The sequence below is a fragment of the Notamacropus eugenii genome, chromosome 1, assembly GCF_028372415.1.
Source record: "Notamacropus eugenii isolate mMacEug1 chromosome 1, mMacEug1.pri_v2, whole genome shotgun sequence".
NCBI lineage: Eukaryota > Metazoa > Chordata > Mammalia > Diprotodontia > Macropodidae > Notamacropus > Notamacropus eugenii.
In genome coordinates, this window is record NC_092872.1 from 481103168 (window position 1) to 481128933 (window position 25766).

At 43.6% G+C, this 25766-nt stretch overlaps 1 protein-coding gene across 1 annotated transcript; it reads right to left on the minus strand.

The window, feature by feature from the left end:
* Nucleotides 1–6509: 6509 nt before the first annotated feature.
* Nucleotides 6510–25542, minus strand: LOC140519555 (uncharacterized). The gene is made up of 7 exons (XM_072632679.1): nucleotides 25284–25542; nucleotides 24958–25048; nucleotides 20957–21117; nucleotides 15582–15744; nucleotides 11683–12130; nucleotides 7266–7366; nucleotides 6510–6720 (listed from the first exon to the last, which is right to left on the minus strand). Exons 4-7 carry the CDS (start codon nucleotides 15692–15694, stop codon nucleotides 6687–6689), a joined length of 696 nt encoding a protein of 231 aa, XP_072488780.1. The 5' UTR covers nucleotides 15695–15744; nucleotides 20957–21117; nucleotides 24958–25048; nucleotides 25284–25542; the 3' UTR covers nucleotides 6510–6686.
* Nucleotides 25543–25766: the final 224 nt, after the last annotated feature.

Genomic DNA, 25766 nt, shown 5'->3' on the forward strand with positions numbered 1-25766 from the left:
TTTTGATCTCAAGTTTGGTAATATTCATTCTATTTTGATGTGCTGCCCTTAATATTTTTTAATATATTTATGCCTTGTCACTCCTAAGTAGAAAATAAGCGTCTTGAGGGCAGTGATCTTGTCTTTTGTACATTGTATCCTTCATAGCCCTGGCATGCTGCTTTGGATTCTTAGTTGGCTTTTCATGTTGTTTATACTTGTCTTACACAGTAGATATTAAGCTGGTTGAGGACAAGTTCTATGTACTGTGCCCTTTTAAAAAAGAATTCCTCTTCATAACTCACATTTAAATATCAATTCAAGGCTTGGAGTGTGTGCTCACAGCCACCCCATTAGGCATGTCCCTTCTAGTGCTGAGCCTTGCCTCAGGTAAATTGTATACACTTTTAAAAATACAAGCTCCCTAGCCTGACTTTTAAGGTCTAAGATCACTGGCTCCTTTCCAGCTTCATTTTAGTCCCTTTGCTTTCACATACTTTACAATACAGTCAAACTGGACAACTAACTGTTCCCAGATCTCATCTAGCATTCTCTCCTTTGTCTGTACCTTCATGGAGCCCATCTCTGTTGGCAGCTATCTACTCCCTCACTGCCTCAGCTTATCGAAATCCTTCTCAACCTTCAAGGTTTACCTCCTTTCTGAGGTCTTCTCTCATCGCCCTTAGCTAAAATTGGACTACTCCAGTTATATTTCTCACAGCACTTTGTCAGGCTCTGCTCCCTTACCATTTTTATATTCTCACTCTCATTATTTTTGTGTACAAGTCTTCTTCCCATCTCCTTAACCCATCACCCCCACATACTAGATTGTGAACCTGAGCACAGGAATTAGTGTCTTTTCATCTTTGTCTCCCTACCCACAATCACAAAACCTTGCACACAGTAGGGACTTAATACTTGTCTACTGAATCGAATTGTTGATTTTTAAGAGAGTGACCACTGGGGCAGCTCAGAGAGAGGAAGGCTTTTTGTTTGTTTTAAGGTTTGTTTTAAGAGGGGAACAAAAAGTCCATCAATTGTTCTTTGACCTGCCCCCCCACTACCTTCCCAGGACCCCCTGCTGCCTGGGATCCTGGGGGCTGCAGTCCTAGCCCAGATGTGGGGAGCCCCTGGCTGGCTGAGCAGCATGGACCCTTGCCCTGGAGCTGCTGGGAAGGCATCGAGACAGAGGCGGTGTTCTGTTCCTGCTGAGCTTTTCCATGAAGCCTTCTGAAAGGATGCTGGCTCCCTTCCAGCCGTTAGAAATGGAAATGTACCCGTCTCTCAGTGAAAAGGGACTTGCTCTTTTTCTCTGGCCCCCTTGCTTCTGTGATCCCAGGGTGGGCAGGAGCCCCTACCTTCCCCTCCCTCAGGGTTCCCAGTGAGTGAGGGGAGAGGGAAACAGAGGTCACTATGAGTCCATTTTGAATTGGAGGCTCCGGCCTATGTAGTGGCTGAGAAAGGGAGGGGAATTACCTTAGTCCCACCCATTCATTGCTGTGACCCTCCCCTCCCCTGTTGTTCCCCTTGGTCCCCCAGTGTTAATGGTCCAGGTGACTTCCCAGCTCAGCATAGGCTGGTTCCTTCGGGAGGTGGGGATGTAGATAGCAGAAGAGCTGGCAGCTGGAGTCAGAGGATCAGGTTGAAACCCTAGCTCTGTTACCTGCTGCCTGTGTGACCTTGGGCAAGTTACTTCTCTCAGGGCCTCACTTTCCCCCTATGTAAAATCAGGTTGAACTAGATGATTACCAAGATTTCTTTTTGCTCTAAATTCTAGGACTCTAGGACTATTCCTGTTAGTAGAGGACGACTATTTAGGGAGGGCCAGGGTAGAGAGGTTGGGGAGCCTGGAATGTTTCACTCACATCCTCTCTGAGAACAGAGGAGCCCAATGAGCCAAGGGCTCCAAGCTCAGAAGGAATATGGCTTGGTGTCAGACCCAGCACAGGCAGTCTTGTAAGGAGGAGGAGGGCAGAGAGACGAGTAAAGAGGAAGGAAGATCCTAGTTGGCTTCTCTCCTTTGTGTGCACTGTGAGGCAAAAAGAATTACCCAGTGAGTGACTAGGGCAGTACAGCCTGGAGGAAAATGTACTGAGGGAAATGGGTTTGGGCATCGAAGCTGAGACTTCTGAAAGGTCAAAGGAAAGACTTGAACAGTGGTCCTAGAAATTGGAAACCTGGCTGCCCAGGACAGGGGAAATGGAATTTTAAGACCCAAGAGGGAATTCTGACCACAGGAGACTCCATTCATCTGAACCTAGGGCCCCTGTGAACTCATCTGTTGGGTGGATTTTGCAGTTGGACTCGCCAGGCAGGTTCAACCCCTGCCAAGGAACAGCTCTGGGTCTTGACAGCACTATCTGGTATGGCCCCATGCCAAAGATCTGGAGAGTGAGCAGTGGAAGGAAACAGTACCCTGACAGGAGGGGCAGATCAGGGGCCAGGGCTTCCCAGTAGTATGGGGGTGCTGGGGAAAGAGCATTGGTTGTGGAGACAAGGGACCCAAGCACAAATTTTAGCTCATGACCTTGAGAAAGTCTTTTAACCTCTTGGCCTTTTTGTTGTTGTTCAGTCCTGTCTGACTCTGTGACTCCATTTGAGGTTTCCTTGGCAAAGATATTGGGGTGTTTTGCCATTTCCTTCTCCAGCTCCTTTTACAGATGAGGAATTGAGGCAAATAGGGTTAAGGGACTTGCCTAGGGTCACACCGCTAGTCAGTATCTGAGGCCAGATTTGAACTCAGCAAAATGAGTCTTCCTGATTCCAAGCCCAGCACTCTATCCACTGTTCCACCTAACTGCCCTAAAAGCCAGTTAAAAGACTATTCTTTATAAAATGAGGGGTTTGGATTAGATGACCTTAAAAATTGCTTCCAGTTCTAAATCTGTGATCCTACTACCCTAAATCGTTTAACCTCTCTGGTCCTCAGTTTCCTCATGCACAAAATGAGGGGATTGGACTAGACGATCTCTAAAGTCCCCTCCATTCCCAAATCTATGATTCTGCCATGTCTAGGGCATAGTTACCTTCTGCAAATCTTTCCCCATACAGCCTTATCTCCTTCAAAACCTAAGACCAGTGCTTAGCACAGTGCCTACATAGTAGGCACTTTTATGTTCGTTGAATTGAATCTGCACTGCCTGGTGGGAGAAGGACTGGGTTTGGACTCAAAAGATCTGGGTTCTAATCCAAGTCTATTTACTTCTCTTGTGACCTTGGGCAAATCATTTCTCCCTCTTTTAGCATCATTTCCTTCTCCTGTAAATCTACGGACTGGACTGGATGATCTCTAAGGTCTCCTCCAGCTCCAGCTAACATTCTGTGATATGTGATATTGGGGGGCTGGGGTGGAGGTGAAGAGCGTTGGAAAGCAAGAGGAGACAACTCTGCCGTGCAGCCCTTTCTCTGTGCCCAAAGCAAGAAAACACACGGCTAACCCTGGGCTCCCTCACTCAGGAACTTCATTATTCACCCAGTGGGTAAAGTGCTTTGAGATCTTGGGGAAAGATAACAGTGGAACACTGGGCTCGTCTCCAGCGAGGCGGAGGAGGCAGGGGAGCCGAGGGAGGGAGGGCTGGGCGGCGAGGCTCTCTGCGTGCCTCCTCTGTGAGTTTCAGAGCTCGATCGTGACTCAATTTCCAGGGGTCGTTGCTGACAGCAATGTGCCAGCCTGAAGATTTTTGTTTTTAAAGAAAGGAAGGGGGCCGGGGATGGGAGGGGGGGGGGAGAGCAGGGGAAAGTCATGCATTTCTTCTGTCCCCTCACCCCCGCAAAGGGGGAAAAGCCAGGGCAGGTAGAGGAGAGGATGCTGAAGGTAAATTCATGATCCACACCAAATCTGTTTGAACAGTCCCAGTGCCCAGCTGACTAGGGCTGGTATTATCGCCTGCAGCAGCGAGAAAGCGGAGGGAGGGAGGAGGGATGAAGGGAAAGAGGGAAGGAGGGAGGAGAAAGGAAGGCTGAGGATGGGGGTGTGGGGGGGGGGAGGGAGTTAGGGAGGGAGATGGAGGAAAAGTTTCCGATCTATTAGTAAGAAGCAAAGTTTAACACAGCTCCAAGAGACGAAGGCAGAAAGCAAACCCAGGCCAACACTGCCCTCATGTGGCCTCCCTTGGACATTGCGGCCAGGCTCTGCATTAACAGTTGCATACAGGTGTGTTGGGGGGGGGGTCGGTAGAGGGGTGCGGCGGGGCAGAGGTGACCCAGTGGGGAGATGCTGGGATTATACAGGGAGTCTAACGCTGCCTTTAGCTGGGACTAGGAGGGGTCTCTCTCCACCCTCCCTTGCTCTCACCTGAAACTGCTGCTTTATAGAGGATGGTGGTCGGTGATGACAAAAGCTTTCTCTCTTTTCTCTTTCCATGTTTTGGGGATGAGATGCGGACTTGTTGTGAGGGAGGGAGGTTTGGAGTGAGGAGAGAGGAAGGGACAGGAAGGGAGTGAAAGCTCAAGCTCACCCAAGCAGCTAAGGTATTAGAGCTTAGGCTGCTGAGTGGAGGGGGGAGGGGAGAAAGGAAAAAGTGCAGGATGGAGAAGGTCGGCAGCAAGAGGAGAGGGAGGGAGGAGACACGTCATCCCTGCCCATGCTATTTGGTGTGTTGCCACCAGGAGTAAAATGTTTAACTCTACAAAATTCAGTCCCCTTCCCCAAGGGATAGTCCGAAAGCTAGCATTCCCTAGGCCTCTATCTCATCAGCAGAGAGGGGTCGGTTCCAGTTGCTCCTGCTCACATCATTCCTTTCTTCCTGAAAGTATAAGGAGAAACCCTTGGTCTTCAGGATGCCCCTCCACTCTTCCCTCCCTGCCTCCTGAGGAACCTGTGCTGCTGTTCAGCTGATTCTTCACCACCAGTTCAATTCAGATCCACCTGATGCATTATGGTACAGTGCAAAGAGCATTAGTGCTGGAGTTGGTGGACCCCAGGGGTTCAAATCCCATTTTCAGCAGTAACTCCCTGCATGATGTTGACCAAGTGACTTAATTAAACTTCCTGCGTCTTAGTTTCTTTATTGTAAAATGAGGAGATTGGACTAGTTGGCCTCTGAGGTCCCTTTTTAGCATGGCTGTGTCAACATGAGACAAGGTCTTACCCTAAAGGAGTTGAGAATCTCCTAGAGATAAATGCCCAGATAAAGAGAATATAAATATTGGAGGATACAGGATGAGTGGAAAGGGAATAGGGTACAGAAGAATGGCCTTCTTCAGTAGTCCTGAGCTACTAGTTTAGATAGGAAGTTCCCCCTAACCAAAATTATAGCCAGTAGCATTTTACTCAATATTCTGATGTTGGTGAGTCATTCCTTTAGGTTATGTGTTTCTTTCTCACTGGGATCCTCTTTTAAAATAGATTCACCATCTTTCCAGCAACCCCAGAGGTAAAAGGGCAAATTCCTAACATTGAATTTATGTGAACATGTGAATGAATTTGTCCTCACTGTTCTGAAGACAGAACAGAAACACCAGATGTCAGAGAGGAAAAGAACAGGAATGAGGAAGAAGGAAAGATATCAGATTTTTTTTTCCAACCTGCTTGACCTCTTGGCCAGCTGTTGATGTGAGTGCCTGTCACAGCTGCATAGTCAGCTACAGCCCAGAGGGCAGGTCCAGGTGTGCTCCCATGGCCATAAGCTAATCCAGATATATAAATTGCTAGTGAGCCATACCAACCTGCCCACCCACTCTTTCCACTTTTGGCATAAATCTTACTTTCCCTCACCTTCATATCTAGGTACAATTCTGGGCCAGGGGGAGACAACCCCTCAATATCTTCCTATTCTTCACACATATCCCCAAAACCCTAACACCTGATTGTCTATCCTTTTTTTTGCCCCAGAATGAGGACTTCTGGTTCACATGTACCAAAGCTTTGTCTATCCATATGGCACTGGAAGCAAGGTGAACCTGGGCATGGAGCACACACATCCATATGGAATCTAGAAACGAGGCCATATCTGGTACCCAAGGCTTTTCCACTAGCAAGGGAGAACAGAAACTCTGCATTTTCTAGCTATGTGACTTTAGGGAAGTGAAGTCTCAGTTTAAACGTCTGCAAGGTGGGGATAAGTACACTTATGGGGCTAAGAGGATTGAGAGCTGGGAGGGACCTCATATCATTTAGTCCAACCCCCTCATTTACTGATGAAAAAACAGAAACCCAGATTGGTCAAGTGACTTGCCTAAGGTCATACAACAAGCAAGGAGTTCAGCCAGCATTCAGACTCCAAATCCAATGCCCTTTCTATTTTATTGTGGGAAAAGTGCTTTGTAAACCCTAAAGTATTACAGATGTGTGATCTATAATTGATGTCAGTCAGGGCTGGCTTGTTCACCCAGGGAGGGGAACAGGCTGGAGAGATGAAGAATTTAAACTCAGAGCTGGGGAGTTCTTCCTCCCATGGACTTTTGGAGCATATGGCCCTGGGAAAAAGTCAGAGGGGAGAAGGCCTTTCATGGAGCTGAGATATGTCTTCAGAGAAGACATTTGGCTCTTGGTTTTTGGAAAGGCTTCATAGCCTATGAGCTATTGGTTGTTTGTGTATCTGTTTTTAGTTAATTTTATTTGGGGGGAGAGAGGGAGTGTCAGGGAAAAAGGGGCAGAGGGAGTTGCTGAAGTTGTCCCTTTCTTCTGCTCTCCACCCCATGTCCCTGGGGTTGCCATGTTGTTTTTCATGTCGCCTTGTTCTTCAGGAGCCACTCTGGCTAGCTGTCTATCTGGGAGGCTCAGAGCTGCCTTGGTTGGTACTTCAGTCCCGTTGTAAGGGAACAAGGGGTGGGAGGATGTTAGCACTCTGCATCTGAGTGGCTCTTTTCTTCCTCCCACATCCCACAAAGAGGCAGTTGGCAAAAGTCCAGCTTCAACCCAACCCCAACATCTCCCATCAACCTCAGTTCTGACTGGTTGGTGACTCCCCTCAGCAACAGACAGGGAGGAAGACAAGGCTAAGGATGCCCACAATTATTTGTCCAAGTTACCTCCCTATGTAACTGGGAGGTCTCTTCCTTTAGGACAACCCAACCACTCATCTCCTGCCACCTCCCCAGTCCATAAGCTCTCTCCCCCCAGCAGGGTCTGACTAGAAAGGTTTGCCTTGGGGTTCTGTCTGCTGTGGACTCTGTGACTGCTGGGCACCTCCAAGCAAGTGTATGCCATGATAGCCATGGATGGGGAATGGGTCCTACCCACAGTGTGAGACAAGTTAATTTGGTTCTAGAATAGTTTCTTCTTCAGTCAGCATTGTGACCACTGTCTTACTTCTCTAGTCTTTGAATCAAAGTTTCTAGTTTACCTTTGAGTCCGGAGTGGGGTAAGTGGAGGAAAGAACTGGTAAGCTCCTGTCTGTCCTCCCTTCCGGCTAGTTGACATCATCAAGTGAGGTATAAAGGTATCCTGCAGGGAAAGAGGAAATCCAGAATGGCCCAGTGGAAAAGGCAATGGGGGTGAGGGGGGAAATCAGAGGATTTGGGTTTAACTCTTGTCTCTGCTACTTAGAACCCCAGTGACCTCTGACAGGATTTCCACCACTCTGCCCCTCTGGACTACCAGGGACCCTAGGACTCATGAACTTGTTTTTATGTTTTGATAATCATTTCAATAGAATTGATTTCCTTTGTAATCCTAACTATTTTATTTTGTGCATTTAAAAACAGTATTTTGAGGAGTCCATACGTTTCACTAGATTCCCCAAGGGGTCCAGGACACAATAAAGGTGAAGAACCCTGGCACCAAATGATCTCTAAGCTCCCTTCAGGTTCTGGGAAAACAGAACCCTGACTCCTAACTTATCTTTGGGGGAAGAAGGAAACACAGACGTACCGGGCAACTCTGAAGGTTACATGCTGAATTTGTCTTGGAGGGAAAAAACAAGCTGTATGTGGTGGATATAAGTGGTTTTCTTGTGTGGTTCTCTTTTTCTGTTCTGCTCTGTATATGGAAATGCTTATTTGTCTGGTGGTTGTTGGGTTTGGAATTGATAAAATAAAAATTATTGGGGTGGTGGGTAAGGCATAGGAGCTCTGGCATTATTGAGAGGAAGGTGTGGCTAATCTAAATTGTCCTTGCTTTTTAAATTGAGAGGAATGCTTAGTTCACTCCATAGAACAGAGTGGAAGAGGCAGTAAGGTATACTGGAAGCAACAAGGGACCCTCATAAGAATAAAGAGACCTGGATTCCAACATAACTAATATCACTAACTTACTGTTTGACCTTGGACAAATTACTTCACTTTTCTGAGCCTCAGTTTCCTCATCTATTAAATAAGAATAATCCTTCCTTTGGCTACTTTACAGGGTACTAGAGAAGATTCAAAAGTGATCATAGATGGGGGAAATGTTTTGAAAACTGTGAAGAGCTATACAAAGCACGTGGCCTAGTGATAGGCCAAGTATGGGCACAGTCCATTAGCCTTACTCTGTTCCCTAGCCTTACAAGGTAGTTTCAATTCCACCTAGCCAATGGTCACATAGAGGCACAATTTAAGGCCACACCCAGGGGTGTGCTGGAGGCAGTTCAAACCATTTTGTGAGGCAATTGCCAAATTTTCAGTGTGACCATTTTATACCTTGGAAATCAGCAAATACTACAATTAGAGTTTGATTTATTCTTTTGCTGACTGTCTTGAGTTCAGACTTAAGAAAGTGACAGAGAAAATGTTACTTATGGAGGGCGGAGCTGAGATGGCAGAGTAACAGCACAGACTTTCTAGAGTGCTGCCCCAAAGCCCAGCCAAATACCTGTAAAAAATGGCTCTAAACAAATTCTGGAGCTGCAGAACCCACAGAATGATGGAATGAAGCAAATCTCCAGCCCAATACAGCCTGGAAGGTCACTGGGAAGTATCTATCATGCCACACTGGGAGCAGAGTGCACAGAGGGGATCTGAGCAGACCTTGAGGAGACTGAATCTCTCACACTTGTGGTGGTTTCCAGACTTCACAACCCTAAAACACTAAGGATAAATTGGAAGGTCAGTGGGAAAAGCCTGTGGGATCAGTGCAAGAGAGTGGAGAGGTCTGGCCCCAGCTCCAGGACAGCTGAGGGGCTAAGGGAGGAACCCAAGGCAGCCACAGCAGCAACAGGGGTAGCTACAGCCACTGTTTCTGGAGCTCTAGACCCACAGATTGTGGGGGATCAAGAGGCTGACAGTACACCCCCTACCCCCACTGGAAGCAGAGAACTACCTTGACAAAGAGCTCAAAAGTTAAGTAAATGGTTGGGAAAATGAGCAAAAACTAGAAAAAGAATCACACTATAGAATTTTACTTTGGTGACAAGGAAGACCAAAGCATGTAAACAGAAGAAAACAAAGCCAAAGTTCCTCCATCCAAAGCCTCTAAGAAAAATATGAATTAGTCTCAGATCATGGAAGAGCTCAAAAAGGATTTTGAAAATCAAGTAAGAAAAGTAGAGCAAAAACTGGGGAGAGTAATGCAATAAAATCATGAAAAAGAGTCAACTGCTTGCTAAAGGAGACCCAAAAAAATGTTGAAGAAAATAACACTTTAAAAAATAGACTAACCCAAATGGCAAAAGAGATCCAGAAAGCCAAGGAGGAGAAGAATGCCTTAAAAAGCAGAACTGGTGAGATGGAAAAGGAGGTCCAAAAGCTCACTGGAGAAAACAATTCCTTAAAGATCAGAATGGAGCAGATGGAAGCTAGTGACTTTATGAAAAATCAAGAAATTTTAAAACAAAACCAAAGGAATGAAAAAATAGCAGACACTATGAAATACCTCATTGGAAAAACAACTGACCTGGAAAATAGATGCAGGAGAGACAATTTAAAAATTATGGGACTACCTGAAAGCCATGATCAAAAAAAGAGCCTAGACATCATCTTTCATGAAATTATCAAGGAAAACTGCCCTGAGATTCTAGAACCAGAGGGTAAAATAAATATTGAAAGAATCTACTGATCACCTCCTGAAAGAGATCCCCAAAGAAAAATTACTAGGAATATTGTAGTCAAATTCCAGAGTTCCCAGGTCAAGGAGAAAATATTCCACACAGCCAGAAAGAAATAATTCGATTATTGTGGAAATACAATCAGGATAAGACAGGATTTAGCATCTTCTACATTAAGGGATCAAAGGGCTTGGAATATGATATTCCAGAAGTCAAAGGAGCTAGGATTAAAACCAAGAATCAGCTACCCAGCAAAACAGTATAATACTTCAGGGGAAAAAATGGTCATTCAATGAAATAGAGAACTTTCAAACATTCTTGAGGAAAAGACCAGAGCTGAATAGAAAATTTGACTTTCAAACACAAGAATCAAGAGAAGCATGAAAAGATAAACAGGAAAAAAAAAACCATAAGGGACTTACTAAGCTGAATTGTTTACATTCCTACATGGAAAGATAATATTTGTAACTCTTGACTTTTCTCAGTATTTGAGTAGTTAAAGGGATTTTATATATATATAGATATATATAGATATAGACAGAGGGCACAGGGTGAGTTAAATAAGAAGGGATGATATCTAAAAAATAAAATTAAGGGATGAAAGAGGAATATATTGGGAGGAGAAAGGGAGAAATGGAGTGGGACAAATTATCTTATAAAAGAGTCAAGAAATAGTTTTTTCAGTGGAGGAGAAAAGGGGGGAGGTGAGAGGGAAAAAATGGAGCTTACTCTCATCATATTTGACTTAAGGAAGGAATAACATGCACACTCAATTTGGTATGAAAATCTATCTTATACTACAGGAAAGTAGAGGAGAAGGCCATAAGAGGGGTGTGGGGGGATGATAGAAGGGAGGGCAAATGGGAGGAGGGGGTAACTAGAAGCAAACACTTTTGGGGAGGGACAAGGTCAAAAGAGAGAAAAGAATAAATGGAGGAAAAGATAGGACGGAGGGAAATAGTCAGTCTTTTGCATAACTACACATGTATAACCTATACTGAATTGCTTGTCTTCTCAGTGGGGACGGGTGGGGAGGGAGGAAGGGAAAGAAGTTTTTAAAACGAATGTTAAAAATTGTTTTTACATGCAGCTGGGAAATAAGAAATACAGGTGATGGGGTGCAGAAATCTATCTTGCCCTACAAGAAAATAGAGGAGATAGAGATAAGGGAAAGGAGGGGTGTGATAGAAGGGAGGGCATATTGGGGAAGGGGTAATCAGAATGCATGGTGACTTGGGGTGGGGGGAGGGGAGAGATGGGGAGAAAATTTGGAACTCAAAATCTTATGGAAATGAATGTTGAAAACTAAAAATAAATAAATAAATTTTAAAAATGTTAATTATGCAAATCAAATTTAAAAGTAGGTTGTGCACATTGTAGGCAGCTAGGTGTCACAATGGATAGAGCCCTGGGCCTGGAGTCAGGAGACTTGAGTTCAAATCTAGCCTCAGACACTAGCTGTGTGACCCTCTTCTAGGCACTTAAACTGTCTGTCTTGGCGTCTTCAACTGTAAAATGGGGATAATAATAACCTCTACTTCCCGGAGTTATTGTGAGGTTCAAATGAAATAATATTTGTAAGGCACTTGACACATAAGTGCTTAATAGATGCTTGTTCCCCTTCCCTTTTTGCCTGCTTTTTTCCCCCAAAAAGCTGGTTGTTAAATATTTACCAGTGTACTGCTGTACACTTCAATGAGGCCTGTCTTCGCGTTTGAAGAATAGCTTATCATAAGAAAGAATGTGATCTGGGAACCAATGAAGGTAGGGCCCTGGGCCTAGGAGATGGCAGTGAGCTCACCATTCTGGGAGCCCACAAGGAAGACGCGCTCTCATTCAGTGGGGAGGCTCCGGTGCTGAGGGTTCGGCTCCTTGGCCTGTCGGTGTTGATTACTGGGCTGCTGAACAGAGGGGTGTGCTTAGCAGAGTCGATGGGCAGATCCTGGAATGACCTAGAGCTAGAGAAATCAAGGTTAGCCAGTGTGTTGGTGTACAAATTGCTGAAGTTAGAGCTCTTCTTAGGGGAGTCGCCGGGAAGGTCTTGGAATGGCCTGGTAACCGAGAAGTCAATGCTACTAGAGGTGTTGGTGTGCAGAGAACTGTAGGTGGAACTCTTCTTAGGTGGATCAGTGGCCTGGTCCTGGAATGACCTGCTACCAGAGAAGTCAAGGCTGGACAATGGGCTGGTGTGCAGAGAGTTGTAGGTGGAATTCTTCTTTGGATTATCAGCAGACAGCTCCTGGAATGACCTGGAACCAGAGAAGACTAGATAAGTCAGTAAAGGGCAGATGTTCTCACCTTGGTCTTGGCTAGGGATTGGAGATCTGATGATTTGAAGGGGGTGGGGTAGAGGGGTTGGGTGTGGGGGTGTCATCTTTGCTTTTGGATTTGCACATAGTAAGTGCTTAATAAGTTTTTCATTCATTCATTCATTCACTCACTCATTCATTCATTTACCTATCCATTCATTCATTCTTCCAGTCCTATTATCTTGCAAGTACATCTCCCAGAACCATCTTTATATAAAATACATTAGGTACCCAGAAGACTCACTACAGACAAAGCGGCTAGGGTAAAAACATATATTTCCCACCAACAAACATTTTTCTGCAGGCAAAATCAAGTTAACATTCAATTCCAATAACAATAATTAAGCACCCACTACTATGAACAGGGCCCCGTGCTAGGTAGGCATTAGGGTAGACACAACAATACACAAAACATTGACCTTGCTTTTACAGGAGGAAGTCTAATAAGGAGATAAGATAGGAAACACAAATAACTGCAAAAATAAATAGGATGATTAGCTGGTAGAAGAGTCATGAAGTGTTATAGACAGCCTAAGGCTCAGATACCCCCCTCCCAGTTTTGTTTTGTCTTAGAAGGGGAGCTGTTGGAGGGAGGGGGTCCCACAGTAAGTATCCAAGGTGGGATTTGAAACCAGGTCTTCTCAAATCCAAGACCAGTGCCCTATCTACTACACCAGGGGTGTCAAACACAAGGGCAGTTGGTCCAGGTAACATTCTCAAGTGCAGCCCAAACTGAATTAAAATATAACTGCTATTTGAGGTGTTGATGCACAGAGATTTACAGATGAAACTCTTCCTAGGTGGATCAGTGGCCTGATTCTAGAATGACCTGGTACCTGAAAGTCACGGTTGGCCAATGGGCTGGTATGCAGAGAGTTGTAGGTAGAATATAAATAAATAACAAATAAAACATAACAAAATAAAAAATACAATAGAACATAGAGAATGTTAATATGTGGTTTTCTTTAATATGTATTTAGCTTTTTTTTTTTTTTTTTTTAGGCAATCAGGATTAAGTGACTTGTCCAGGGTCAGACAACTAGCAAGTGTCTGGGCCCAGATTTTAATTCAGGTTCTTCTGACTGCAGGGCCTGTGCTCTATCCACTGTACCACTAGCTGCCCCAATATGTGGTCTTCTAAGTCAATAGGTAGCCAACAGAAATCTTTATGTACTGTCTAGTTTAGTGGCTACATCTGAGTTTGACTCCACTGGATTATACCACACCAATTTGTGATCTTGAACAAGTTACTTCAGCCACTCTGGGCTTAAGTTTGTTTATCCATAAAATTGGGGGGGGGGGGCCTACTGATTGGATAGGTTTTAAAAATATCTTCCAACTGTAAATTCTGTGATATAATGACCTTGGACTTCATTGAGTGGGAAACTGCTGAAGGCTTTTCGATAGGGGATTAACATGATCAGAAATTGCCATTAAGAGTTCCCTGAAATCAGAAAAAGTGGTGTCCTGTTCCCCCTAACTATCCATATACAATCAATTGGGAATTGTGAGAGGACTTTGCTGTATTATTTGAAGTAGCCCTGCATGGTTGGGAAGCTGGACCATCTCTACCTGCTCCTTAGAGACCTTTAATTAAAGACCTAGATTATGCTAACCAAATTCAAAGACTGATGAAAGGAGCTTTCTCATAATTATACATTTCAAGCAGCCCATGCATCATATCTGAAAACGGGGCCAGTACTGATCAATCTGTTATTGTTTCCATGTTCCTTTGATTGCATATAGACACTTGGGGGGAGTGGGATACCCCTCTAATTTTAGGGTATTATACTTGTTTGCTTTTCCCTTTCTAAATTGAAAAGTCTCTACTTTTTCCTTCAATTAGAAATCAGATTACCTAATTCTGTATCCTGGTTAACCATTTTCTTTTAATTAATTAGTCTTATTTGATTGTTTTTAATTCATACAAGTCTGTCTCCTCCTGTGTTTGGGGTCCAGCGCCAAAGCTGAAGAGACCTGATCCCAGTTTGTTGAGCAACTGGTATGCATTGCTTAATAAATCAGTATGCCCAGAAGTTTGAACTTTTGTTGCCTTGGTCATTTCATCTTTCACCCACACCACAGTATGTAGTATGGATGCCAGGATGGAGAGATTTTGAGGTACAGAGACCATTGGTCCAGGTGAGGCAGAGAGGTAATTATGGGGATGTAAAAAGATTGATAGGACTTGGCACCTGATTGAATTTGAAAAGTGAGGGAAAGAGCTAGGGTTAGGAAAAGATGGGTAAAGACAGAGATTTTGAGGAGTGGGGTGTGGAAGATGGTCAGGATTAGATAATCTCCTCCTCAGTTAAGTTAATAAACCTAGAAAAGCATAGATTTTTGAGCTGAAAAGCACCTCAGAAATTATCTAGTTCAACCCCTTCATTTTCTAAATGAGGAAACTGAGGCCCAGAGAGAAAGTGACTTGTCCAAGGTCATACAAACAGTAATAAGAGAAGGATTTTAAGTGGCAGAGTAAGAATTTGAGCCTAGGTCCTTTGACATCAAACTCAGCCTCTTTCTACTGTATATCTGAGAGGAAGCGAGACAAAGTGAAAATGGAAGCTTAGAGAGAGTGGACAAAGTTTGGAAGAATTGACTTGATAAATTTGATAAGGAGTCAGTAAGATAAATTAAAGGACTTCCAGGCAGCAGTGAAGGACCAGACAGGGCTAGAGAGCATAAATTTTTAGTGGATCTGGGTAGCAATTTAGGGCAGCCTTGATGGAGGAGAGAAATCACAGAGGAGGAGCCTGGGACGGGATATGGAGTATGTTTATCTTAGGGAGTTCAACACAAATCAATTCAAAAAGCATTACTGGTGAAGATAGGGACTCTTATGAGCTGAGTGTATGTATATGAGCCTCAAATCATCTTTTAAAAACAGCTAGTGGGAGCTAGATGACTCAGTGGATAGACAGAGCACTAGGCCTGGAGTTAGAAAGGCCTGAATTCAAATTCGGCCTCACACACTTACTAGCTGTGTGACCCTGGGCAAGTCATTTAAGTTCTCTTTGCCTTAATCCACTGGAGAAGAAAATGGCAAACCGCTCCACTATCTTTGACAAAAAAAACTCCATGAACAGTATGGTCCACAGGGTCATAAAAAACCAGACATGATTGACCAACAACAGGGGAAGGTATTTCCTTCCTTTCCACTAACCAGTTGTCAACAAGGGGATTTGGCCCAAAATGCAGTCAGAAGCCATAAAAGTATCACAAATAATTATTCTCATGACTATTCTTATTATTACATCTACACAATAGGGCCTCCTCTGGAGTTGCTATTGGGAAGAAGATCTAGGTCAGACCTAGTCTTATCACCATGGGCTCTAAGAGTCCCTAGAAACTAGAACTGATCCTAGCCTATAAAAGAGAAAAACCTTACATGGGCATGGTGTCCAATCTCCCAGCACGAAGGAATTCGTCTCGCCACATGTTTGTTTGCTGAGATCCACTCCTTGGGATTTTCTCCATCCAAACCCCCAGTTTCCCTGACATCTCTTCTGGGGACTTAGATGATGTTGGGCTCTTCAGGAGGCTCCTCTGAACTGGCGAGAAGAAAACAACAGTATCTGAATACCTATTATACTAAAGAAAATGGGAATTCTGAGCTAGGGAGCAAAAAGTAGAGGACCCTGTACATTTACTACTCTAGAAAGATCAAGAACTATAAAAGAGATGGTCCTCCCCCACCAAGCCATCACTGCTACCATACCACCTTCCATCATTAGCTCACAGATATCTTCAAAAAACAAAAACAAGGTCAAATGATATGAACAGGCAGTTCTCAAGAAATCCAAGCGACCAATCACCATATGAAAAAAAGGCTCCAATTCACTAATAGAAAAATGAAGATTAAAACGACTTTGAGGCTCCCCCTCATAGCTACCAGATTGACAAACATGACAAAAATGGAAAATGATAACTGCTGGAGGGCTTGCAGGAAGATAGGCACACTAATGTAATGGTGGAACTGTGAGTCCAGTTCCTCTGGAAAACAATTTAGAATTACGCTCTAAAATTCACTTTACACATATTCGGTGATGCTATTAGGCTCACATACAAAAGAAAGATTTCAAGAAAGAAAGGGAGAAGACACGTATTCCAAAAATATTTATAACAGCTCTTTTTGTTGTAGTAAGGAAAGAGAAACAAAATGGTAGCCCTCAAATGGTGAATGGTTAAACAAACTGGGATATGAATGTAATGAAATATTATACCTTAAGAAATTATAAAAGGGATGATTTCAGACTTGAATACAGAATGAAGTGAGCAGAACTGGGGAAAAAAACTTATACAGTTAACAACATTATAAAGAAAAGTAACTTGGGAATACTTAAGAACTCTGATAAAATGACCAACCACAACTCCAGAATTGTGAGAAAGCATGCTACCCCCCTCTTGATAGAAGGACAGAATGAGTTATATATTTTTGGATGTGGCAAATTGTGGATTTGTTTTGATTATCTATGTTAATTTCTTTTAATAATTTTTTTAATTTGGGGGAATTTGAAGTGGGAGAAGGGAGCCACTGTACTACCAAAAGAAAAAGAAAGAAAAGAGGATTATTGATACATTTTTAATGCACATAAGAAAATAGAGGGAAAATGAGACAAACAAAACAGCATTGAGAGAAACATGTTGAGTTTACCATATATTTCAAAGAAAGAAAGCTATACATAAGAGACTCATGGTTTCACAATGCCACCTATTAAATGAGATAATTGTAAAGCACTCAGCACAGTGCCTGGCACATAGTAAGCACTATACAAATGTTATCTGCTATTATTATCCTCTTTTTCTGTTCAGTTTTGTATATGAGAATATTTTTATGTTTTAGTATTTGCTAAAATTCAGAACAAAAAAACTCCTTTTGTTTTTTAGGTCTAGTCTAAATTGCTAGAAAATTCTTCCTTAACAATCAAGTGAAGCTGAATGCTATGTGATTATGGTGCCCAATTCTTGGCCGTTGGAAAAGAAATGAAGAAATAAACTTTCTCCTTTTAGTTGAGGAGGCGGGGGACTACGGGTATGGAATGGTGCATTTCATTTTAAATAGGGAAGATATGCCAGTTAAGTTTTCTTAACTTTTTCCCCTTAGTTACAAAAGAAGCAAGAAAGAAGGAAGGAAAACATCCAGAATTAACTGTGATGTAAAAGGAACTTTAAAAGCATCAATAAAATTTTTAAAAGAAAATAATGTTCTATTGAGCAAAACTGTCTCCCCAAAACTTTGCAGACCACAGATTCCCCACCCCTGTCCTAGCTGTATCTCCCAGATCCACCCAGGACCCACTTGTGGAACCAGAGTGTTTTGGATTAAAGAGGTTGAGCTAGGGATGAAGTTGTCATAATTCCGCTCTAGGGTGGGGGAGGCATTTTCTCCGCACATTTACAGATAATAGTCTTCATTCCCACCTCTTGTTGCCTGCCCACTTTTCAAGATTTCTGGAACATTTGTGCCAAAGTGGAGCATCCTTGCATCATCAATGGTTGAGAAAGAAAATCCTGATTGTTGATGGCTTCATTTTACTTTATCTTCGGCCCAGTTCCCCCCACCTCAGGGTCTTAGTTGATTCCTCCTTCTCCTTCACACCCACGCTCCTCCAGGGGCCAAGTCTGCCCACATCTTGTCCATGCCTCTTTCCACTGCCAGTCCTGCAGAACAGTTCAGTCCAGGGATGACAGACCTCTAGTCCATTTTGTATAGGCCGCCAGACTAAAGGATAGAGACTGGACCCATTTTAATTGATATATGGAATCTGTTAAAGTAGTTGTCACCTTCTCTGCAACTCATAGCTATCCCTCACTCAAATCAGTCAACTGAAAGTCATGTCATCATTTCCCTGATGCCATGGTCCTCTTTGAGAATAAAGGACAAACACTAGTTGTCTATGGGGCTGAGAAGTCGTCACCTGCCCAGCATCATATATCCAGTATGTGTCAGAGAGAAGTAGGATCTGGCTCCACGGCCAGCTTTCTGCCACCATGTGTGAATCCATATCACTTTTTTACAATCCCTAAACTTTCTGGAGTTCTCGTTTGATTACACATCTAAACTTTTTTGCTTGTTATTCAGTAGTCCTCAGTGATTTGGCCAGAGTCAATATCTCTATATGTTTTAAACCATCTTCCTCCCACAAATCCTATATTTGTGTCAAACAGGACTGTAGTTATCCCTTATATAGCAGGGGTTAGAGGTGTGGAGTCCCTGAGATCTGGAAAATCTGCATAGAATTTTTGACCCTCCTTTCATACAAGAGGAGTTGAATTATTAAGGTATTAAAAGATAGAATATGTTGATATCATACAACACTATACATATATTTCATGCATTTCTGAGTTTTTAAACTTTTTCTGTGTCATTCGCTGGCCTTGCATGTCACCTACAGCTTCTACGTAACTCCCAGAAAGTTCCCATTTAATTTCACATGCCGACCTGCAATGGGGAAAGTTGTGATGTAGAAAGGATAACTGTAGTTGATTTTCTTAGAGCACACACTGCATTTTCCCTGCTCTGTGCCTTGGCTTATACTTCCGTCTCCACCTGGAATGTTTTCCTCCTCCCTTCTTAGAATCTGACCCATTCTTCAAGCCCCAAACTCAAATGTCACCTCTTTTATGAAGCTTTCTTCCATTCTCTAATCAGATGTAATCTTCCCTACTTTCTTCAGACCTCCATAGTATTTATCATATTCTACTTTGCAAGACAGTTATTGATGTATGTCTTATTTTTGCTAGGATCATAGATTTAGAATTGGAAAGGGCTACAGAGGTCATGAAGTCTGACCTTCATTCACAAATGAGAAAACTTAAGCCCAGAGAGGTGATTTGCACAAGGTCAGACTAACTGGTGAATCATCCAAGGCAGAGATCATATTTTAACCCCTCCATGTCTAGCAAAGGATTTTGGATGTACTAGGTACTTAGTAAATAAATGCTTGTTGAATTAATGAGTAGGGTCTATTTCTTACCTCTGAAGACATGAATTTGACTTTTGCTTTTGTCAAGATCCCCTATCAAAATTCACACACACGCGCACACACACACGGGAAGGTCTCAGAAGTGGTACTGACCATTATCACTCAGTCCTTTGGTGTCTGTTTTGCCAAAGACCCCAAGCAACGTATACCACAGCCGAACGCACAAGACGCACAATGCAAGGAAAGTTACTCAGGCAAGAAAATACCCTGAGCCTCAACAAAGGTCTCACCTGATTCCCTTGCTCTTTTTTTTTATAACCACATTAAGCGTTTATAGAACTACAACCACGGAATAAGGTCAGGGTTCTTCATGCTTTAGTGTGGAGTCTAGAGCTAACATCAGAATACAGCTAACGACAGAGACCAGTGCCCTTGTTTGAGCTCCTGGAAGAAACCACTGCCTTCCTGCACCCATAGCTTAACTGCTCTGCTATCCTGAAAATAGTCACAACTTCAATTACTAGTGAAATGAGTACCAGCAGTCTTAAGGCCACATGTGGCCTTCTAGATCCTTAAGTGTGGCCTTTTGACTGAAGCCAAATATTTGTCAAAATACTGTCAAAAAGGTCACACTTAAGTATCTAGAAGGTCACATGTGGCCTCAAGGCCTCAGGTTCCCCACCTTTGGAGGTGATCTCAAAGTAATTATTATAGGAGTGAGTTTAGAACCATATCCCCAAGGGCCAATTGTAACAGATCATGAGGAGGTTCTGGGAAAGAAAGGGACCTTTGGGATATCCTTGTTGACTCTAGATTTGGCTTCTGAAAAGTCCTAAAAACCTCTTTTGCCATCCTCATTTCCAAATATAGAAAGGAAAGTTTCCTTGAGAAGGAGGAGGGAGGAGCAGAAATCAATTTCTTTCATACCTTCTTTCAACTTTGGGAGTAGAGACAGAACCAATGTGCATTCTCTGAAGTTTGAGGGGACATGCTTCCTTGATATGGGTGAAAGATCTCTGTTTGGGACAAGTTTCAGTATTCTGGTTCTTATGCCAAGATTATAGCTGACCACAAGATATTTGAGGGGCAAGAAGAGATAGCAGGGAGATGGAGGCAGAGAAAATTTTAAATTCAAAAGCTTATGAAAGTGAATGTTAAAAACTAAAAATACATAAATCAATTAAATTTTTTTAAAAAAGAATAGATAGCAGAAGCTCTGGATTCATGCCAAGTAGACCTCATCTTTAGCAAATCCTCCAAGAGCTCCCTCTCCTTCACGCAAAAACCTTCATTGCCATCTCCCAGCCTCCCCTTTCTCCTCCATACCCCAAGAGTGTCTGGCATCTAGTATTTATAATCATTCATCAATTGTCAGAGCTAGAAGGGAGTTTATATAAATTGTGTGGTTTTCCTTTATTTTTTCAATTCCTTCATTTGACCAATGTGGAAATTGAGACTGAGAGGTGTGATGTGACATGCCCAAGGTCACACAGCTAGAATACAAACCCAGGCCTCTTAACTCCTAGTCCAGCGTTCCCTTAATTGTACCCTGTTCTTTCTTTGATTTCCTTCAGAGAAGCCTGGAATCATGGAAGAATCATGGAAGACTGAAAGGGAGATTGCACTAGTTATGTCTCTGGCCCTTTAGCCTCAGGATTATAAGAGTATTTCCCCCAGCTACCCGCTTTGGCAGTGGACACCAGACACTAAGTGTCTGCTTGGTTCCTCCATCCTGATTGAGTACAGGGTTCTAAAAGCCAGAGGACCCTTCAGAGGGAACCCACAGAAGACACAGCCAACCCTGAGGCCCAGACACATCTCCCTCCCTCCTTCTCACCCTCATAGTTCCTCTCCCAATATCGCAATGCTATGTCCTTGGGGCTCTCGTCTGCAAAGCGCACCCGAAATGGGCGGAACCGTTTCTGGGATCCTGACGCATCGTCTGAGCAGTTGGTAATAAGAGCTGGTTTCAGCTTCACAGTCTGCCTGTTCTTTGACCTGTGGGATACAATGAAAAGTAGGATATATGAGGAAGAGGGGGGGAAAGGGGCACAAGCCTCTTGCCTACTCTTCTTCCTAGAAGCTGACCATCACCCTAAAACCAAGATTTTCACTCCCTGCTGGGTAATTGGAACACTCATTCATTCATTTAAAAATATTTGTTAAGGGTCTACTGTGTACAATCAATATAGGCCACAAGGAGAACCACCATGAGTCCATCACCTTGCTGTTCTACTGCCAGAAAAAGCCCTGAAGATGGGCCCATTTGGTACTGATGGCTCTACTCCAAATTTATGTTCTCTAATCTCAACCGGGCCCTCACAGCCTCCAGGCAATTCTTCTATATTTCCCTAATCGACTCTTTTACAAACCCCACAAAAATAGTTCCAAATCTTCTCTCTTCGTGCTTTTCATACCACCCTCCTCACCTGCCCTCAAAGCTGCTGATTTTGCCTCATACTTTACTGAAGAAAAGAGGCCACTGATCCTGATCTCCCCCTTCCCTTCTTTGCTACATCCCCAAACTTCTCTAGTTAATCTCCCATTCTTTTATTATCTCCAGTTTCTCATGAAGAGGTGTCCAGTCTCCTTGCTAAGGTCAGTCCTTTTGCTTACACGCTAGCCCTCACCGCCTCTCGTCTCTTCAAGAATATTGCCCCAACAATCACCCCTCTTTCTCTACTGTGCTTACAAACACACCCAAGTTTCCCCCAGTCTTTATATCCAGCTGTAATTCTATGTCTCACCCAGCTTCTACAGGAAGCTGCCTCTAGTCATCCTCCACACCTTGCAGACTGGCTTCTGAACTCATCACTCAACTGAAAATGCTTCTCTAAAGCTCTCAGCGATGTGGCCATAATTGGTGGCTTTCCCTCAGTTCCCAGGATTCCTAACCGCTCTGCAGCATTTGACATTTGCCCATCCTGTCTTCCCTGGATGCCCTCTCCTCTCTGGGTTTTTGTGACATTTCTCTCTCTTGGTTATCCTCCCACCTATCAGACCCATCCTCAGTCTCTCTTGCTGGATCATCATCTATGTTAGCTAGTGGTAGAGTATTGGACCTGAAGTCAGGAAGACTTGAGTTCAAATCCAGTCTCAGACATTTTCTAACTATGCAACACTGGACTTAATCTTCATCTGCCTCAGTTTCCTCATCTGTAGAATGGAGATAATAATATCACCTCTTTCTCATCGTATTATCTCATAAATGAGGTAACATTTGTAAATAGTTTTACAAACTTTAAAGTGCTACATAAGTGCTAGCTATTATTGTGTCCTATCCACTAATTGTGGATGGCTGTGGACTCTTCTCTCTTTACACTCTTTCTGTTACTAATCTCATTAATTTAATGATACTCCACATGAAGATAACTCACAGATTTATACTTCCAACCTTACTCTCTTCTCTCCCAAACTTTATTCCCATATCACCAAGTATTATGGGACGTTGCAAAATGGATGTCCCATATGTATTTCCAACTCAAAATATCCAAAAGGGAACTCATTATCTTTCCCCTCAAACCCACCTTCCTTAATATTTCTGTTTCTGTCAAGTAGATCACCATCTTTCTAATTACCTGGGTCACAACCATAGAGTTCCCCTTGGGTCTTCACTTTCCCTACCCCACTCCCTCCCTTACCCTCTATCCATTCAGTTGATAAATCTTGTCAGTTCCATCCTAGTTCAGGCCTTTACTATCAACTTGACTTCAAACCCTAAAAGCCTCCAACTCCACCTCCAACTCTGACACTAGCCCTAAATCCGACTCTTTTGCAGTATTAGTCTCCTTGCTTCTAGTCTCTCCAATCTCCAATTCATCCTTCACACAGCTATCAAAGTGAGATTCCTGAAACATAGGTCTCACCAGGTCATTGCCCTGCTCAAGAAGCTTTCATGGTTCCCTATTACCTCTACAACTGAAAGCAAAAATGCCTCTATTTAGCATTTAAAGTCCCTTTACCATCAGTTCCAGCCTATCTTTCCAGATTTATTATACATCCTGTGCTCCTTCCCCCAAATATATACACACTCAGCCTGCCCCTCAAACACAACATTCCATTCTCCAGTTTCCTTACATTTGTACAGGCCATTAGCCCATGCCTGGAATGCACTCTCTACACATCTTAGAATCCCTTGTTCCCTACAAAGCTCAGTTGAAGAGCTACTCTCTACATGAGGCTTCCTGATTCCCCTCAGCTACTAATGCCTTGACCAACCTTGACATGACCTTATATTTACTTTGGATATATTTCATATCTGCTGCTGTGTATATATGCTATCTCCTCAAAGGCAGGTATTGTTTTGTTTGGTCTTTGTGTCCCTGGTGCCTACTACAGTGTTTAGAACATAATAAACACTTAAGAGCTGTTGGTTGGGTGGTTGATTGGTGTGCTGGATGGAACATGAGCTCTGGAATCAGAAGAACTGGACTCAAATCTCAGCCATGCTACTTCTTACCTAGATGATGTTGAGTTATATACTTCCACTCTTTCAGCCTGCTTTTTTATCTGTTAAATGTAAGGGTTGTCAAGGTGATCTCTAAGGGTTCTTTCTCATTTTAAATCCAATGATCTGTAGGAACCTTGGGCAGACAGAGTTGTCCACTCTGACATGAGCCTCCAAATTCATGTCTATCAAAGACTGACCCTTAAGACTCAGTTGTGATTCTGTCATTTAGAAGCAATCATGCTATCTCTCTCTTTCCCCTTCCCTCCAATTTTAAAATATAACTAACTCATTTCAATTTTCCTTAGTTTTAAAGATAGCTATCAACGCTGCCTGGTATGCCTGCAAGGCATTATTTCTTCTCCCTTACCACATATCCTGAATTACTCCTCTTATAGTTTGGCTAAGCCCCTTGCTTTTCCTCCTGCCTCTGTGTTCTCTATTCCTGAAGCTGAAAAAAGGATACGTCTGTGTAGGATTGAGTACTGGAAGAGACCTTACACATTATCTATTTCAATACTGATATTTTAGAAGGTCATACAAGTATTCCCCTAAAGAGTGGGTGCAGAATTTGAATCCACGGGCCTTAACGACAAATCCAGTATTTTATTCTACCATACTGCATATTTCTGTAAGCACCTGATGTCAATACCACTCTGGCTATTTGGCATTCCTTTTTTTTTATCCTAATCTATTTAAAGTGTAAGTTGGATGCCCATCCAACCATAATCTTCAGAGTCAAGTATAACTTGGGATATAACCACTCGCCCCCTTTCTCTCTCCACTCAATCCAGCAGAACTATTAATTCCTCCTCCTTTGATCTCTCAACTTTCTCCCAGACCCACTACATACCATCTTGTTCTATGAAGCCTTCAATCTCTCTCCCTCACATTCTGTCTCCCTTGCTTTCTGTCTTTCTCTGTCTCTCCCTGTCTCTCTCACTCTGTCTCTTTCCCTCTCTCTTTCTGTCTGTCTGTCTCTGTCTCTCTCTGTTTCTCTCTCTCTGTCTCTCTCTCTCTGTCTGTCTGTCTGTCTGTCTGTCTGTCTCTCTCTCTCTCTCTCTCTCTCTCTCACACACACACACACACACACACACACACACACACACACACATCTTTCTGTAACTCACACTTTGGAATTCTTAGCCATAGTGGACGTATTAGCATTGGCATTCGGGGAACTCATTGAGAGATGGTTCAGCAGCACAATCTTCACAAGGTTCCTGGAGAAGGCAATTCCTGAGGATACAGTGACTGAAACTTCTGAGGCAAAAAGCACCACTTTCCTCCACACCACCAAAAAACCTCCGGAGGTCAGGTCACCTTCCTAACTTGAGGAAGCCCAGGGAGAATGGGTGACGCCCCCAGTCCTAGAGTACCATGGGACTTACCAGAGGTCTGGAGGCTCAGAGCAAAAAGAACAGCCAGGTAAGTCACAGCTGCAGTCTGAAGAGCTGTCTCTTAAGGAGGGAGATGACGTTGCTGGGAGTAAGGAAGGGAAGAAAGCTCAGTCTACTTTTCTTTCAAAGGTAGGTTCCGTATTGTTGCTGCTGCATGGGGCTGGGAAGGGGTTGGTGGCTATCTTTGGGGGACTTGAAAGCCTGTACCCAATATCTTGAGTGAACAGGGAACCTCCAAATACTATGGGGACCAGAATCCGCCCCACCTCCCTTGCCCCTCTCCCACTTCCCCCAAGGGGCTCAGGGAAGGGGCTTACAAAATTGTGGATTCTTTCTGCTGGCCTTCTCTGTTGGTTCCCGCGAGACTTGGGGCCTGTTGGGGAGTAACTCTCCCAGGACTGGGCTCGGGGAGTCCTTTGCTCCCCAGCCTACGCTCCACTGGGGACCCTTTCTCTCACTAGTGGCCCAGGTCTGTGTCCTTGGGAATGCATGGCCTGTTTTTCCACCCTGGACACTGTTGACCTGTCCCCGGAATGATAAGACTTTGGACTTCAGCTTCTCCTGCTTCTGCTGGACCTGCTGTGTGAAGGTAGGCAAGTAGTGGGCCTCCGGATTTCTCTTGGAGCCCTGTCCTGCTGGGGTCTGGGGCCCTGGCTTGAAGTCCCAACAGAAGCGCACATCCCCATCAGGAGACAAGCCTCTTTGGCCCTGGGGTATTTTCTGCTCCTGCCTTCTTGGGAAGTAACTGGATTTCCTCGGGTCGGGTTGTGGTGAAAATACAGGTTGGAGCCTTGGCGTCA

Bases quoted from the DNA above. Each gene is read 5' to 3' on its own strand.
- LOC140519555 (XM_072632679.1), bottom strand. From the start codon at position 15,694: ATGTCAGGGAAACTGGGGGTTTGGATGGAGAAAATCCCAAGGAGTGGA. The intron at 12,131-15,581 runs GTAAGGTTTTTC...CTCTGGTTCCAG, and splicing joins AGATTGGACACCATGCCCAT to GTCATTCCAGGAGCTGTCTG. The intron at 7,367-11,682 runs GTGAGCTCACTG...CTTTCCCTGCAG, and splicing joins CCTTGTGGGCTCCCAGAATG to GATACCTTTATACCTCACTT.